General features: G+C 41.0%; 1 protein-coding gene across 1 annotated transcript in view; it reads left to right on the top strand.

Moving 5' to 3' along the window:
• The window catches only part of LOC132827941 (beta-2-glycoprotein 1-like), a 48,857-nt gene that overhangs the window by 34,084 nt on the left and 699 nt on the right, over positions 1 to 14,074 (top strand). Inside the window, exons 5-7 of the mRNA XM_060844787.1 lie at positions 2,851 to 3,042; positions 6,352 to 6,531; positions 8,795 to 8,992. Coding sequence (XP_060700770.1) covers positions 2,851 to 3,042; positions 6,352 to 6,531; positions 8,795 to 8,992 — 570 coding nt within the window. The remainder of the gene's footprint in view (positions 1 to 2,850; positions 3,043 to 6,351; positions 6,532 to 8,794; positions 8,993 to 14,074) is intronic.

Below are 14,074 nucleotides of genomic sequence, written 5' to 3'. Positions count from 1 at the left end.
ATGTAATTACTTAAGTGGGGGAGCTCTTGTGCAGTGGTAGTGTCTTTACCTTTGATCCAGCATGACCGTGTTTATCCAGAGCTGTCAATACCATGTTATACCCACAAAACTAGATTTTAAGAAGATTCAGGATCCTTAGCTGTGGAATGGAGTGATGCATTTTGATGTTCATGTTAAACTCAGATTAGACTTGTTCACAATGAGGGAGGGAAAAATACTGCTTTGGCATTCAGCATTTAAGGATAGCAGACAAAATCCATGCCTCCCTGACATGTTCAGTGCTGTCCACACTCAGTTTGAGCAGAATGCCGATGGCATGGTGTCTCCTGCCCCGACAGAACCAGGTCTTCCGAGAGTAAACTCAAGGAAAAGGATGGACTTGAATGGGGTCTGCAGCTGTGCACTTAGATCCTGTGTGGGCCAGCTGGTGGAGGTATTCACTAACCTCTCCCTCCTACAAGCTGAAGTTCCCACCTGCTTCAAGAAGACCACCTTCATCGCAGTACCAACGAAATCGCATGCAAACGTGCCTTAATGACTACCGCCCAGAAGCTCTGACCTCCATAATGATGAAGTCCTTCAAGACGCTGAACGTGGCCCACATTAACTCTAGCCTCCCAGCTTGCCTCCATCCTCTGAATTTGCCTGCCGATGAAACAGGTCCACAGCGGGTGCCATTTTCCTAGCCTTACATTCATCCCTGTAACATCTGGATAACAAGGACACTTATGTCAAACTCCTAATCATCAACCACAACTTCATCTTCAAAACCATAATCCCCTTCAGACTAAATCTCAAAATTCTGAGACCTTGATCTCAGCTCTGCCCTCTGCAACTAGCTCTTCAGCTTCCTGACCCACAGACAGTAATCTAAACTAGACAACTGCACATCCCCCATGGTGACCCTTAACACTGGAGTGCCACCCCCTCTCAAAAGGATGTATTCTCAGTCCCCTACTGTACTCCCTGTACACCCACAACTGTGTAGCCAAATTCTGAATTAATTGCATCTACATGGTAGGACGGATATCAAATAATGATGAGTCAGAATACAGAAAGGAGTTGGAGGGCTTGGTATCGTGGTGCAAGAATAGCAACATTTGTCTCAATGTCAACAAAACAAACAACTGACCATTGACTTCAGGAAGAAAGGAGGGGGACATGCCGCGACCTACATCCGCGGAGGTGGAGAAGATTGTGAACGTCATGTTTCTGGGAGTGGCAATAAGTAACACTGTCTTGGACTTCTCATGTAGACATTTTGGTCAAGAAGGTACAACAACGTTGCTTCTTCCTCAGGTAGCTTAGGAAATTCTGCATGTCCATCAGAACCCTCTCCAACTTTTACAGATACAGCACACTATCTGCTTGCATAACAGCCTGGTATGGCAACTTCCAATCCACGGACTCCATTTACATTTCTCATTGCTGCAGAAAGACTGCCAACATTATTAAAGATCCCTCCCACTCTGGTAATACTCTCCTACAACCCCTTCCTGTCAGGCAGAAGAGACAGAAGCTTGAACACATGCACCAACGGGTTCAAGAGCAGCTTATTCCCTGCTGTTATTAGACTGATGAATGGTCTCTCTAACTTCAAACAATGTGATTAGATTACTTATAGCGTGGAAGGAGGCCCTTCGGCCCAACAAGTCCACATCGACCCGCCAAAATGCAACCCACACATTCCCCCCTTTTACCTAACACTATGGGCAATTTAGCATGGCTAATTCACCTGACCCGCACATCTTTGGACTGTGGGAGGAAACCGGAGCACCCAGAGGAAACCCACGCAGACACAGGGAGAATGTGCAAACTCCACACAGTCAGTTGCCTGAGGCGGGAATTGAACCTGGGCCTCTGGCACTGTGAGGCAGCAGTGCTAACCACCGAGCTACCATGCTGCCCACCAACGTTTTGCTAATGTTGATCTTGCTTTGTGCAGCTGTAACCTGTATGCCTCACTCTGTCTAAGCAAACTATGATCTGTACATCCTTGTTTGCTATGATCTGCCTATACTGCTCGCAAATCAAAGCTTTTCACTATACTTAAGTAAATGTGACTACAATAAATCAAATCAAATCAACTAACGGAAGCATGTAATTAATTGTATATTGGGAACAGCTCAAATACCCATTTGCAGGAGTAAGAAATGATATCTGCTCAAAGTGGACAATAGGAAACAGAGCTATTTAGAGAAGTTAAAAGAATATTTAGACTGCTTCTATCACATCGATAATTAGTCTTCATTTCAACTGTCCCATCTAAATGAGAAGCCAAAATAAGACTCGTCATTTCCCTCCTCTCGGGATTAAATAGGCCACAAGTTCTGTTCAGCCAGACTTGCATATTTACCTGAGATTAGCAATATGGTTAAAGTAAGGACATCACAGGCTTACTAGATCATAGGACAGCGCTCTCATTTGAGAGATATGACTGGTGATGATTTAACCTGAGTGTCAGTACACATCAGGTGAGGGGAGAGCTTGGGATGGAAAGTCCTTCATGGCAACCTCATGGTGTGGGAATTAAGCTCACACTGTTGGCATAACTTTGCATCACAAACCAGCTGTCCTGCCAACTGAGCTAACTGACCGTTTTAGCTAGAGTGGTAATGGCAGCAGTGCAGGATGGTGTGTTTTTGGAAATGTTTTCTGGACAAGAGAATGGGAAGAGAGATAAATCACAATAACGTTAACTACAGATAATAAAAGATAAATAACAATAAAGAAACTTAGAAAGAAAATACACTATTTCTTCACACTGTAACCTGTCTGTGCTACCTTTGACCCAGCATTAGCAGACAGTGCACAGCAATGTGTAGTTGATTTTATTTGTATTTTCTGCAGCTGTGCAATGTCCATTCCCAAGTCCACCAGAAAATGGAACAGTGCGTTTCCAAACCACAGACCAGCCTACTACAGCTTTTGTCTTTGGGGACATGATTTACTACGAATGCAAACAAGGTTTGGCTTTAATTGGAAATGAAACAAGCTTTTGCCTGGCCAATGGAAAATGGACAAATGCACCTCAGTGCAAAGGCAAGTAAACATGACAGCAAAATTAAATGAACGGAGTCTCTGCTTTGCATATGCTTTCTAAAATTAATATGAATAAAAAATCTATAATGTGACTGCTGCAACCAGATCTGTACACAAGACTGGAACTGCTTCTCATGGGATGTCACATTATAGAAGTCCTGGAGGCGCATCAATAATTGTTTATAGTTTATTTTTCTCCACCACTTTTGATTTAATGAAATGGGAACACACACATTTCATTTGAATAAAACACAGACCTGGGATATAAACAAAAGGTGCTGGAGAAACTCAGCATGTCAGGTGGTATCTGTGGAGAGAGAAACACAGTTAATGTTTGAAGTCCAGTGACCTCTGTCAGCATTGGGAGCAGGAGTTTGCTACTTGGCCAGTTAAGTCCATTGCTCCATTCAATAAGATCATGACTAATCTGAGTACACCACATTCGCACCTACTCCCAATTACCTTTCCCTCTCTCGCTTATCAAGAATCTATCTACCTCTGCCTTTAAAATAATTAGATTCTGCTTCTACTGCCTTTTGAGAAAGCAAGAATATTGAAAATTTATTACAAATTGGAACAGGAAAACTGGAGAAGTTAATACCTTTCCCACAATATGCCCCCAGTTCGAGGTTTCAAAATGTTTGTGACACATCAGTGAGAATGATGAAGGGATGGACCTGTGAGATCAGGGGCCTGTCTGTGACTGAGTGGGAATGCAGCTATTACTTCACAGTCAGAGCTCAGTGGGGCTTTAAATTAAATATATCAGGGCAACATATCTTTTTATAGTGCATTATAATCCTGCATTGTTGTATAGTAATTTAATGAGTGCTAAATCTAGATATCACCAAGAGATACAGCTGCACAGACAATTCTAACTCCAGTAGGAAAATGTTCAATTATGTTACATTTTCTGCACACTTGAAAACCAATGATGCTAAGTGCATTCAGGAACACACCCCGTCTTTTATAGAGACTGAAAAGAAAAAATGCTGGAAATCACAATGGGTCAGGCGGCATCTGTCAACAGAGAACAAGCTAATGTTTTGAATCTTGATGACTTGATGACTTTTCATCAGAGTTGCTCTCTCTCCACAGATGCTGCCTCACCCATTGTGATTCTCAGCATTTTTTGTTTTCAGTACAGATTCCAGCATCTGTTGTAATTGGTCCCTCTTTCATCGATGAGTGTTGTGTGAGATCTGAGAGCAAGGACCGTGCATAAATGTGCACAATGAAGGAATTAAAATTGTTTAATGTTTTCCAGAGAATCCATTCGCCACACTCTCACTGGCATATGTGTGATATCTGTTCTGGAGACATATGTTATGGAAAATATTTCCCTGAAATTGAGGAATGGTATCCCATCAACCACAGGAAATGATTATGCAGATAGGATTGTTAATTGTACATCAGTTGTGTAAAATTTCAATTGATTAATTTAAATCTCTATTCATAAACATGGACTGAAACTGTGGTTGTTAGATAGCAGATGTTTTCTTTCAAGTTGTGAATAATTATAAAGGTGACTGAAGATTGACTCCAGTCCTTCAACAACTGGCTCTCTGGAAAGGACAAGTCAATGATAGCTGAGGCAATATATACACACATATAGATATATTGATTGATATTTCAAAACAAAATACAATGAGTGCATCAGAAATCTTAGTAATAGACAAGATCTCCTCAGAAAGCCACTGGGAGTTAGAAACTGGAGAAACTGACTTCTTCAACATTCAGAATTTTCTATGTGGAGATTTCTATGTGGAGTAAATATTGAGATCCAAAGAGTTATCCCTCCAACATAGAGTCCCAATAGTTTTCATTAGAAGATGTGACAATGTAAGATTAGAATGTGGATTAGCTTTTTCCAAACTCACAACTCTTCTTCCCCTTGGTGTTATGACGTTGAAAGTATGTACTGTATCTTTAAGAGAGAGAGAATGTTGTTCTGAACTAAAAGATTACTTGTGTAGATGACTAGGTGGTAGTCCCAGAGGGTACTGGAAAATTGACAATATGTAACATTTGGCTGTGAAATGGACCCTTGAATTTGGTTGCTGTTTTGACAACAATTCAAATTTAATCAACCAGTTTAAATTATGCCCCAGGATACTAAAACGCAATCAAGTTTGAATTTTTTGTTTTGCCAACATCGAACCAATGAGATGATCCAATGTTCGGGGTATAAGAATACAAACATTTTGAAAATTGGTTAGAGAGCAATTGCCATAGAGAGAGGGCACTTACTGCCAATACAACATCTTGCTCTTCAAGAAATTCGGAAACACTCTCCATCAAAGGTACACTTTCATGTGAATCATACTCGTAGAAAAAGAAAGATGACCCAGGGTGGTCCGCAGCCAGAAGAGTGAAGACACAGAAGAAGACAGTGACTGTATGGTTTTGAAATTAAGTTGGTGTAATTTTACTAAGTGTCTTATTGGACAGCATATTGTTATAGAGTTGGAGGCAGATTGTAAGCAGTTAAGAGAAAGGGGGGTTGGAGTTGTGAATAGTTGTTTAATGTTCACTTTTAGAATTAAAATATACATTGATATCATTTTCTTTAAATAGTGGAACTTGGGAATTCCCTGTAATTCATATTATAACAGATTACAAGGCAAAGTGAGCTTTTCTGGGTGTTTGGTTTAATTAACAGAAGGGTCTACCTCCGTGTTGTAACACAAGCAATTCAATTCAGTGGAATGCACGATGGGGCATCCAATACATGGGGCGGTGGCATTGAGGACTAAATATAAATGCACAGTCCAATATGTTGACTATCACTGAGTGAAAGAATTGAAAGATCCCAAAACCAACCATCAGTCTGAGGAACTTAGGGGCAGAAATAGCTTTTTTGGCCCTGCCCACCATTTAACTAGAACATAGCTGATCTTCTATTTCAATGCCATTTGCCTGCAAAGAAGTAAATTGCAGGCAGCTTTCTTAAATATTTTAAGTAAAACACTACTTTGCAATATCCAGTCCATACCCAGTTTACATGGGATAGAGTGGGAAGAGATGCCACACTGATATATGGATGGGTCAGGCATAACATTCTTGCTTTTATGCCTTTACATTATTATGAAATTCCCATTATGTATGTGCTGTCAGATGTCTCTTCCCTGTTTACTGTCAGCAGTGTCACATGAACTGACATGTAAGAGCAGAACTGATACCAAGGTTGCTGTGTATATTATTGTTAGAAAGGAACTGCACCAACAGCTTTGGTTGGAGACAAACAGCATTTGGATGATGAATGACAACAAATTCAAAGGTAATCTTACAATATTAATTTTATTATAGAAGTGAAATGTGGAATGCCACCAAAACTAGTAAATGGATTTATGGTATTTGCACTCAAAAGAAGGTATAACTACAGAGAGAGTATTGATTACGGCTGTGTTGAAAATTACATTTTGGATGGATCGAAGACAATCATATGTGAGAAGACAGGAATCTGGACTGAAAAGCCTACATGTCGAGGTAAGATGAATTGAATTGGATTGACAAAAAACAGTTATGATCCCAATATCTTTGGATCACAAAGCTTATTGTACCTCCAGATAACACCAGAATATTGTTGGCTAGAGTAAACACTTAATTTAAGCCTTTAGTTTGCTTACTTTATGTTAAATTATATTTATCATAAATGAAATGTATGACTACAAATTGCTTCTAGTGTTGATAATGCAAATGATAAACATGTAACCACAAGCTTTTAAGATTTATATATGTAATATTAAAGATAGTTTCAGGTCTTAGTCTTGTAGTTTTTGTTATTGAATGATGTTTACTCCTGCATTAGTACACACAGCATCTATTACTAGCTGAGCAGAAATATCATCTAACAAAATTCTCGAAAGACCAAAACTATTGCCTTTGGACTCTCCCACAATCTCCACTCCTTAGCCAAGGACCCTAACACTCACCTTGGTAAATGTCGAAGGCTGAAGCAGACCAATGCCATACTTGTCAAAGGGATAGATTTCCAACCACTTACTCAAGCTACAACTGAGTGCCTACATCTACTTTATAAATGGCAATAACATTCCCTGCTTGAGCTCATCTACTGGAGAAACCCTCACCTATACATTTGCTATTGCCAGATTTTACAATTCTAACATTCTCCAGCACAGCTACTCATCTTTCACCATTCACAGACTTTAGCTTATTGAAATATCTGCTTTTCTTATTCTATTCCATTGTGCTCACTAAACTGCATTTTAAAATATTCATCCTTGTTTTCAAAATCCTCCATGGCCTCTTCTCCCTATCTCTGAGGCTTCCTTCAGCCCTGCAAACCTCTGACATTCTTATTTTAATCATCCACCATTGCCAGCTGCCTTCAACTGCCTAAACCCTAAGTTTGGGAATTCACTCCCTGGACTTAGTTTTTCTTTATTCCATTAAGACAGTCCTTAAAATCTACCTCCTTATGGAGGCTCAGAGTCATAGTACATTTGGCAATTCTTTTGTGAAGCACTTTTCAGGTTTTTTACTATGTCAAACCTGCTATATAAAAGGAAGCTGTTGTTATTGTATATTCCAAATTGCAACATGGACCTGGATTTTAGGGACCCTATGTCGGTATATTTGAAGATGGCTGGGGAGCACATGAAGTAAAATGTGTGGTATTTCCACTGCCTTTCAATTACCTCCAAACTGTTTGCAACTTTACAATGGACAGTGGAAATATCAAAAAACCTATCAAAACAGGAATAATTGGAGGCTTTATGGGGCAAACTAGTGGCTATTTAAAGGCCTCATTCCATTTTTGGTATTTTACCCACATTAGGCTTATAGCAGGGCAGTACACAAGGGCAAAATAACTGTGGCCTGGCCTCTAGAGGACTGGTTGTGACTTGGGTCAGGGATCATGTGCCTGGGAAAGAAGCAGCAGCCTGGGCCTATTGGTTCTGTCCTCACCTCTGGTCCACAGCAGGTGAAGGCAAAGGTCAGATGGTATCGCAACAACTTTCTTTGTGTGGGCTGCCGTCAGGTATGAAGACCTCCTTTGGGTCCCTCACTCACCCATTCATTCACTCAGTCATCTCCCTTCCCGATGTCTCATCACCAGCCCTCTTCACTGATCTCACTGGGGTCTACCAGCCAGGCCTGTCCAAAACCCCGTAACTACCTTGACATCCAGACCCCATCACTTCATCTTCTCAAGAACTTCCTAAGGTCCCAGTGCAGGCTACCGCTCAAACCTGGCATGACTGGGACAACAGACTTAGCACTCTTAAAGGTGGTAGACTGAATTTGGAGTAGAATTCTTATTCTGAAAAAAAAAACCAAGGGAATCGCAGTGTAAAATGGCTGCAGAGCTGACTACTCTTGGATGGGCATGCTAGGAACTGAATTTTCTGGTTGGGATTGGAGGGGCTGAAGTGGGCAGGATTTGAGGAGTAGTGGTGGCTGGAGTGGAGAGGTTTAGGGGAGGGCACGTTGGAGTATGCAGCATCCCATAAAATCCAGCCATGAGTACAAACACAGCCTCACGTAAATCTCAACTTTTTAAGGGATAACAGTTTGAGATTTGGATTGATGCTTTCGTCAGGAGCCTAATTTACTGGCAGAATGGGTAAATTAGACTTTACTGACTTGATGGTCTTCTATGCCACTGTTAATTTTCTCAGTGGTTCTATGTGGCTCATTAAATCTTTGTTAATGGGATACTTAAGGAGTTTGACAGTAACATATCTGAAAACAGAAATAATTAATAAGGTGTGCTTTTACTTGTCAGCTCCATGTATTCTACCTGTGAAGAGAGCTCGTATATTCTATAATGGAAGAAAGATCTGGATGGATGAGCTCCCACACAGGAGAATATTACACACAGAAAGAGTGTCTTTTTACTGCAAAGACATAAAACGAAACTGTGGATTACCAGTTCTGACTCAGTGCATAGATAGCAAAATTGAAATTCCTGCATGCTTTCAAGGTGAGAATGATTCAAGGTATGAAAATTATTGAAAGTCTCTTATAAAAACCTGAAAGAACTGCAGATGCTGTAAATCAGAATCAAAAACAGAAGTTGCTGGAAAAGCTCAACAGGTCTGGCAGTATCTGTGAAGAGAAATCAGAGTTAACGTTTTGGGTCTGGTGACCCTTCCTCAGAACTGGTGGTAGCTAGGAAAATGTCAGTTGCTATGCAGAAAATAGGGTGGTGGGGTAACAGATGTTACAGTTGTTAACGGAGATTGTTAGTGGCTAACAGTAGATAGTATGATAAAAGGCCTGGACTCTCCTATGTCCAAGTCTCCTACACCACACACCAGACCTTGTTATCACACAGCCTTCTATTAACAGCTATTCACCCTTTCAGCCAGATCGTTATCGACTCCTTTATCTGTCCAATTGTTCTTCGCTGTCTTTGTGCTCTATCCCTACTTATTGTTTACTCCTTGCCTGCTCCCCCCTACCCTATCTTCTGCATATAAACTGATATTTTCCTCACTACCATCAGCTCTGATGAAGGGTGACTGGGCCCAAAATGTTAACTTTGAATTCTCCTCACAGATTCTGACAGACCTGCTGAGCTTTTCCAGCAACTTGTTTTTGTTTCTGAAAGTCTCTTACGTTAGTTATATTATTACAATTAACTAATTCATTGCGTATCACAGGTGTCCTAAGGTCATCATTGGTGGCCATGTTCACAGTTCCCGAGGGTCTAATCTCTGGAATTTTTTTTCTTTGTCTTTTCCCTTCTCCTTATTATATGCTCTTTGCAACCTACCTCATTAACTAAACTTCTGGTCATCTATCCTAATATGTGTTTGATGTCAAAAGTTTTGTTTGCTCCCTGGCTTAAAGTGCCATGGGATGTTTTTACGGGGTTAGAGGCATTATATAAATGCAGTTTGTTGCTATTCATGCCTATTCCCTTCACCATGTTTAAAATTGAAACATGCTTTTTGTTTTAAAAACCTCACTTCTTAATGCGGAAAGATGACCATTTTTGAAGTCTTGCTTGCTAGCTTTCCATCTAGCTCCCCAAATTCTGACTGCTTGACTCTAAGTTCTAATGATAGGATATATCTTTTTTTCAGTTTATGTCATTGGTGTCAATGTAGACCATAACTTCTGGCAGTCTCCCTTTGCCTTATCAGAATACTCTACAGCTGCTCAGTGACATCTTTGATCCTGACATCAGGGAAACAATACAACATGCTGGATTCACTTCACTGCCACAGAAATACCTATTTGCTCTCCTAGCTGTTGAATCATCTGTCACTATGACTCTTTCTGCCTTTTTTTTTAGCCCTCTACACTTAGCTACTTATTGCACCATTGAGTTAGTTTTAGCAGCATTCCTTCATTGAACTCTTATCAATTCAGAGTTGAATATTTGTTGCAAAGTGGCAAGCGTTCAAGAGGTTACTGATTGTTTCTTTTTGATTGCCTTGTGATCACTCATTCTCTCTCTCCATGTATAATCTGAAGCTGTGGGTTGATGTCATCAATTAACATGCAATTCACCTCATTATCACCTTATGGGTGCACTGAAGTGATGCTTGCTGCTGCTCAAGTTCTGAACTCAGAGCTACAGCTGTTTCTCAACTCCGATATTTCCTGCATAAATGGTTATCCAGGGCAAAGGAACGGTCCTGGAGTTCCTACATTACACAGGACATGCATTCTTGAGGTTTACAAATTTATAATATCAAATATGGCTAGAAGATTTAAAATGGATCTGAGGGGTAACGTTTTCAAACAGAGGGTGGTGCATGTATGGAACAAACCACCAGAGGTAGAGGTGAAGGCTGGTACAATTATAACATCGAAAAGGCACCTGGATGGGTATATGAATAGGAAGAGTTTAGAGAGATAAAGGCCAAATGCTGGTAAATGGGACTAGATCAGATTGGGATGTATGGTTGGCACGGATGGGTTGGACTATAGGGTAGAGCACAGAACATACAATATTACACGCAGTACAGGCCCTTCGGCCCTCGATGTTGCGCTGACCTGTGGAACCAATCTGAAACTCATCTAATCTACACTATTCCATTTCAATCCATGTTTATCCAATGACCATTTAAATGCCCTTAAAGTTGGCGAGTCGACTACTGTTGCAGGCAGTGAGTTCCACACCCCTACTACTCTCTGCGTAAAGAAACTACCTCTGACATCTGTCCTATATCTATCACCTCTCAATTTAAAGCTATGTCTCCTCATGCTAGCCATCACCATCCAAGGAAAAAGGCTCTCACAGTCTACCCTCTCTAACCCTCTGATTATTTCATATGTTTCTTTTAAATCACCTCTCAACCTTCTTCTCTTTAACGAACACAGCCTCAAGTCCATCAACATTTCCTCATAAAACCTTCCCTCCATACAGACAACAACCTTGTAAATCTCCTCTGAACCCTTTCCAAGACTTCCACATTTTCCTACAATGCAGTGACCTGAATTGTATGCAGTACTCCAAGTGTGGCCGCACCAGAGTTTTTGTACAATTGCAGCATGTTCTTGTGGCTTCGAAACTCAATCCCTCCACCAATAAAAGCTAACACACCGTATGCCTTCTTAATAACCCTATCAACCTGGGTGGCAATTTTCAGGTATCAATGTACCTGGACCCCGAGATCTCTCTGCTCATCTACACTATCAGGAATCTTACCATTAGCCCAGTACTCTGCATTCCTATTGCTCCTTCCAAAGTGAATCACCACACACTTTTCCACATTAAACTCCATTTGCCATCTTTCAACCCATCTCTGCAGCTTATCTATGTTCCCCTGTAACCTGCAACATCATTTGGCACTATCCAGAACTCCACTGACTTTAGTTCCATCTGCAAATTTACTGACCCATGCTTCTACGCCCTCATTAAGTTCATTATTAAAATGACAAACAGCAGTGGCCACAAAACAGATCTTTGCGGCACACCACTCATAACTGTACTCCAGGATGAACAATTCCCATCAAACACCACCCTCTGTCTTCCATCAGCTAGCCAATTTCTGATCCAAACCACGAAATCACCCTCAATCCCGTGCCTCCATATTTTGTGCAATAGCCTTCCGTGAGGAAGTTTATCAACCATCTTACTGAAATCCATATACGCCACATCAACTGCTTTACCCCCATTCACCTGTTTGGTCACCACCTCAAAGAACTCAATAAGGTTTGTGAGGCACGAACCACCTTTTTCAAAACCATGATGACTATCCCTAATCAATTTATTCCTTTCCAGATGAGTATAAGTCCTATCTCTTATAATCTTTTCCAACACTTTATTCACAACCAAAGAAAAGCTCATGAGTCTATAATTACCAGAATTGTCTCTCCTCCCCTCACTGCTCGTTGGATGCTGCCTGAACTGCTGTGCTCTTCCAGCACCACTGATCCAGAATCTGGTTTCCAGCATCTGCAGTCATTGTTTTAACCTTGTTGATTTTAACCCTACTGCGAATCCTCTTGCAAGGATGCCTGCCTTGAAGAAGTTTTCCTCCTCTCTCTCCAAGAATCTCAGGGAGTCCCTCTCCCACTGACGCTTCAGTCTCTCTGCCTTTACTGCTGATGAAGGGCTTTTGCCTGAAACGTCGATTTCGCTGCTTGTTGGATGCTGCCTGAACTGCTGTGCTCTTCCAGCACCATTGATCCAGAATAAGTACGTACCTGTCAGGCAGGGAGAAAGTGGGCGAGCAAGGGAGCTGTGGTTTATGAAAGAAGTTGAATCTCTTGTAAAGAGGAAGAATGTAAGGATGAGACGTGAAGGCTCAGTTTGGGTGCTTGAAGGTTATAAGTTAGCCAGGAAAGACAGAAAGAGAGCTAAGAAGAGCCAGGAGGAAACATGAGAAGTCATTGATAAGATCAAGGAAAACCCCTAAAGCTTGTTAGAGGTATATCAGGAATAAAAGAATGATTTAAGGACAGTAGTGGGAAGTTGTGCATGGAGTCCGAGGAGATAGCAGAAGAACAAAAGAATATTTTTCGTCAGTATTCACACTGGAAAAAGACAATGTTGTCAAGGAGAATATGGAGATACGGGCTACTAGACTAGATGGGATTGAGGTTCACAAGGAAGAGATATTAGCAATTCTTCAAAGTGTGAAAATAGATAAGTCACCTGGGCTGGATGGGATCCATCCTAAGATTCTCTGAAAAGAAACGGAAGAGATTGCAGAGCTTTTGGCTTTGATCTTTATGTTGTCATTGTCTACAGGAATAGTGTCAGAAGACTAGAGGATAGCAAATGTTGTCTCCTTGTTCAAGAAGGGGAGTAGAGACAACCCTGGTAATTTTAAACCAGTGAGCCTTACTTCGTTTTTAGGTGAAGTGTTGGAAAGGGTTAGAAGAGATAGGACTTATAATCATCTAGAGAGGAATAAGTTGATTAGGGATAGTCAACACGATTTTGTGAAGGGTGGTCGTGCCTCATAAACCGTATTGAGTTCTTTGAGAAGGTGACCAAACAGGTGGCTGAGGGTAAAGCAGTTGATGTGGTACATATGGATTTCAGTAAGACATTTGATAAGGTTCCCCACGGGATGGTATTGCACAAAATACATGGGATTGAGGGTGATTTAGTGGTCTGCATCAGAAATTGGCGAGCTGAAACACGATAGAGTGTGGTGGTTGATGGGAAATGTTCATCCTGGAATTCAGTTACTCGTGATATACCACAAGGATCTGTTTTATGGCCACTGCTGTTTGTCATTTTTATAAATGACTAGATGAAAGAAGGATGGGTTAGTAAATTTGTGGAGGACACTAAGGTCAGTGGAGTTGTGGATAGTACTGAAGGATGTAGCAGGTTATAGAGGGACATAGATAAGCTGCAGAGCTGGGCTGAAAGGTGGCAAAGGGAGTTTAACATGCAAAAGCGTGAGGTGATTTTGACTTTGGAAGGAACAACAGGAATGCAGAATATTGAGCTAATGGTAAGATTCTTGGTAGTGTAGATGAGCAGAGAAATCTTGGTGTCCATGTACATCGATCCCTGAAAATTGCCACTCACATTGATAGGGTTATTAAGAAGCCATAAGGTGTGTTAGCTTTTATTGGTAGAGGGATT

Source organism: Hemiscyllium ocellatum, chromosome 25 (assembly GCF_020745735.1).
Source record: "Hemiscyllium ocellatum isolate sHemOce1 chromosome 25, sHemOce1.pat.X.cur, whole genome shotgun sequence".
Classification (NCBI taxonomy): Eukaryota; Metazoa; Chordata; class Chondrichthyes; order Orectolobiformes; family Hemiscylliidae; genus Hemiscyllium; species Hemiscyllium ocellatum.
Note: the sequence above shows the minus strand (reverse complement) of the source record. Positions and strands in the feature narration are given on the sequence as shown.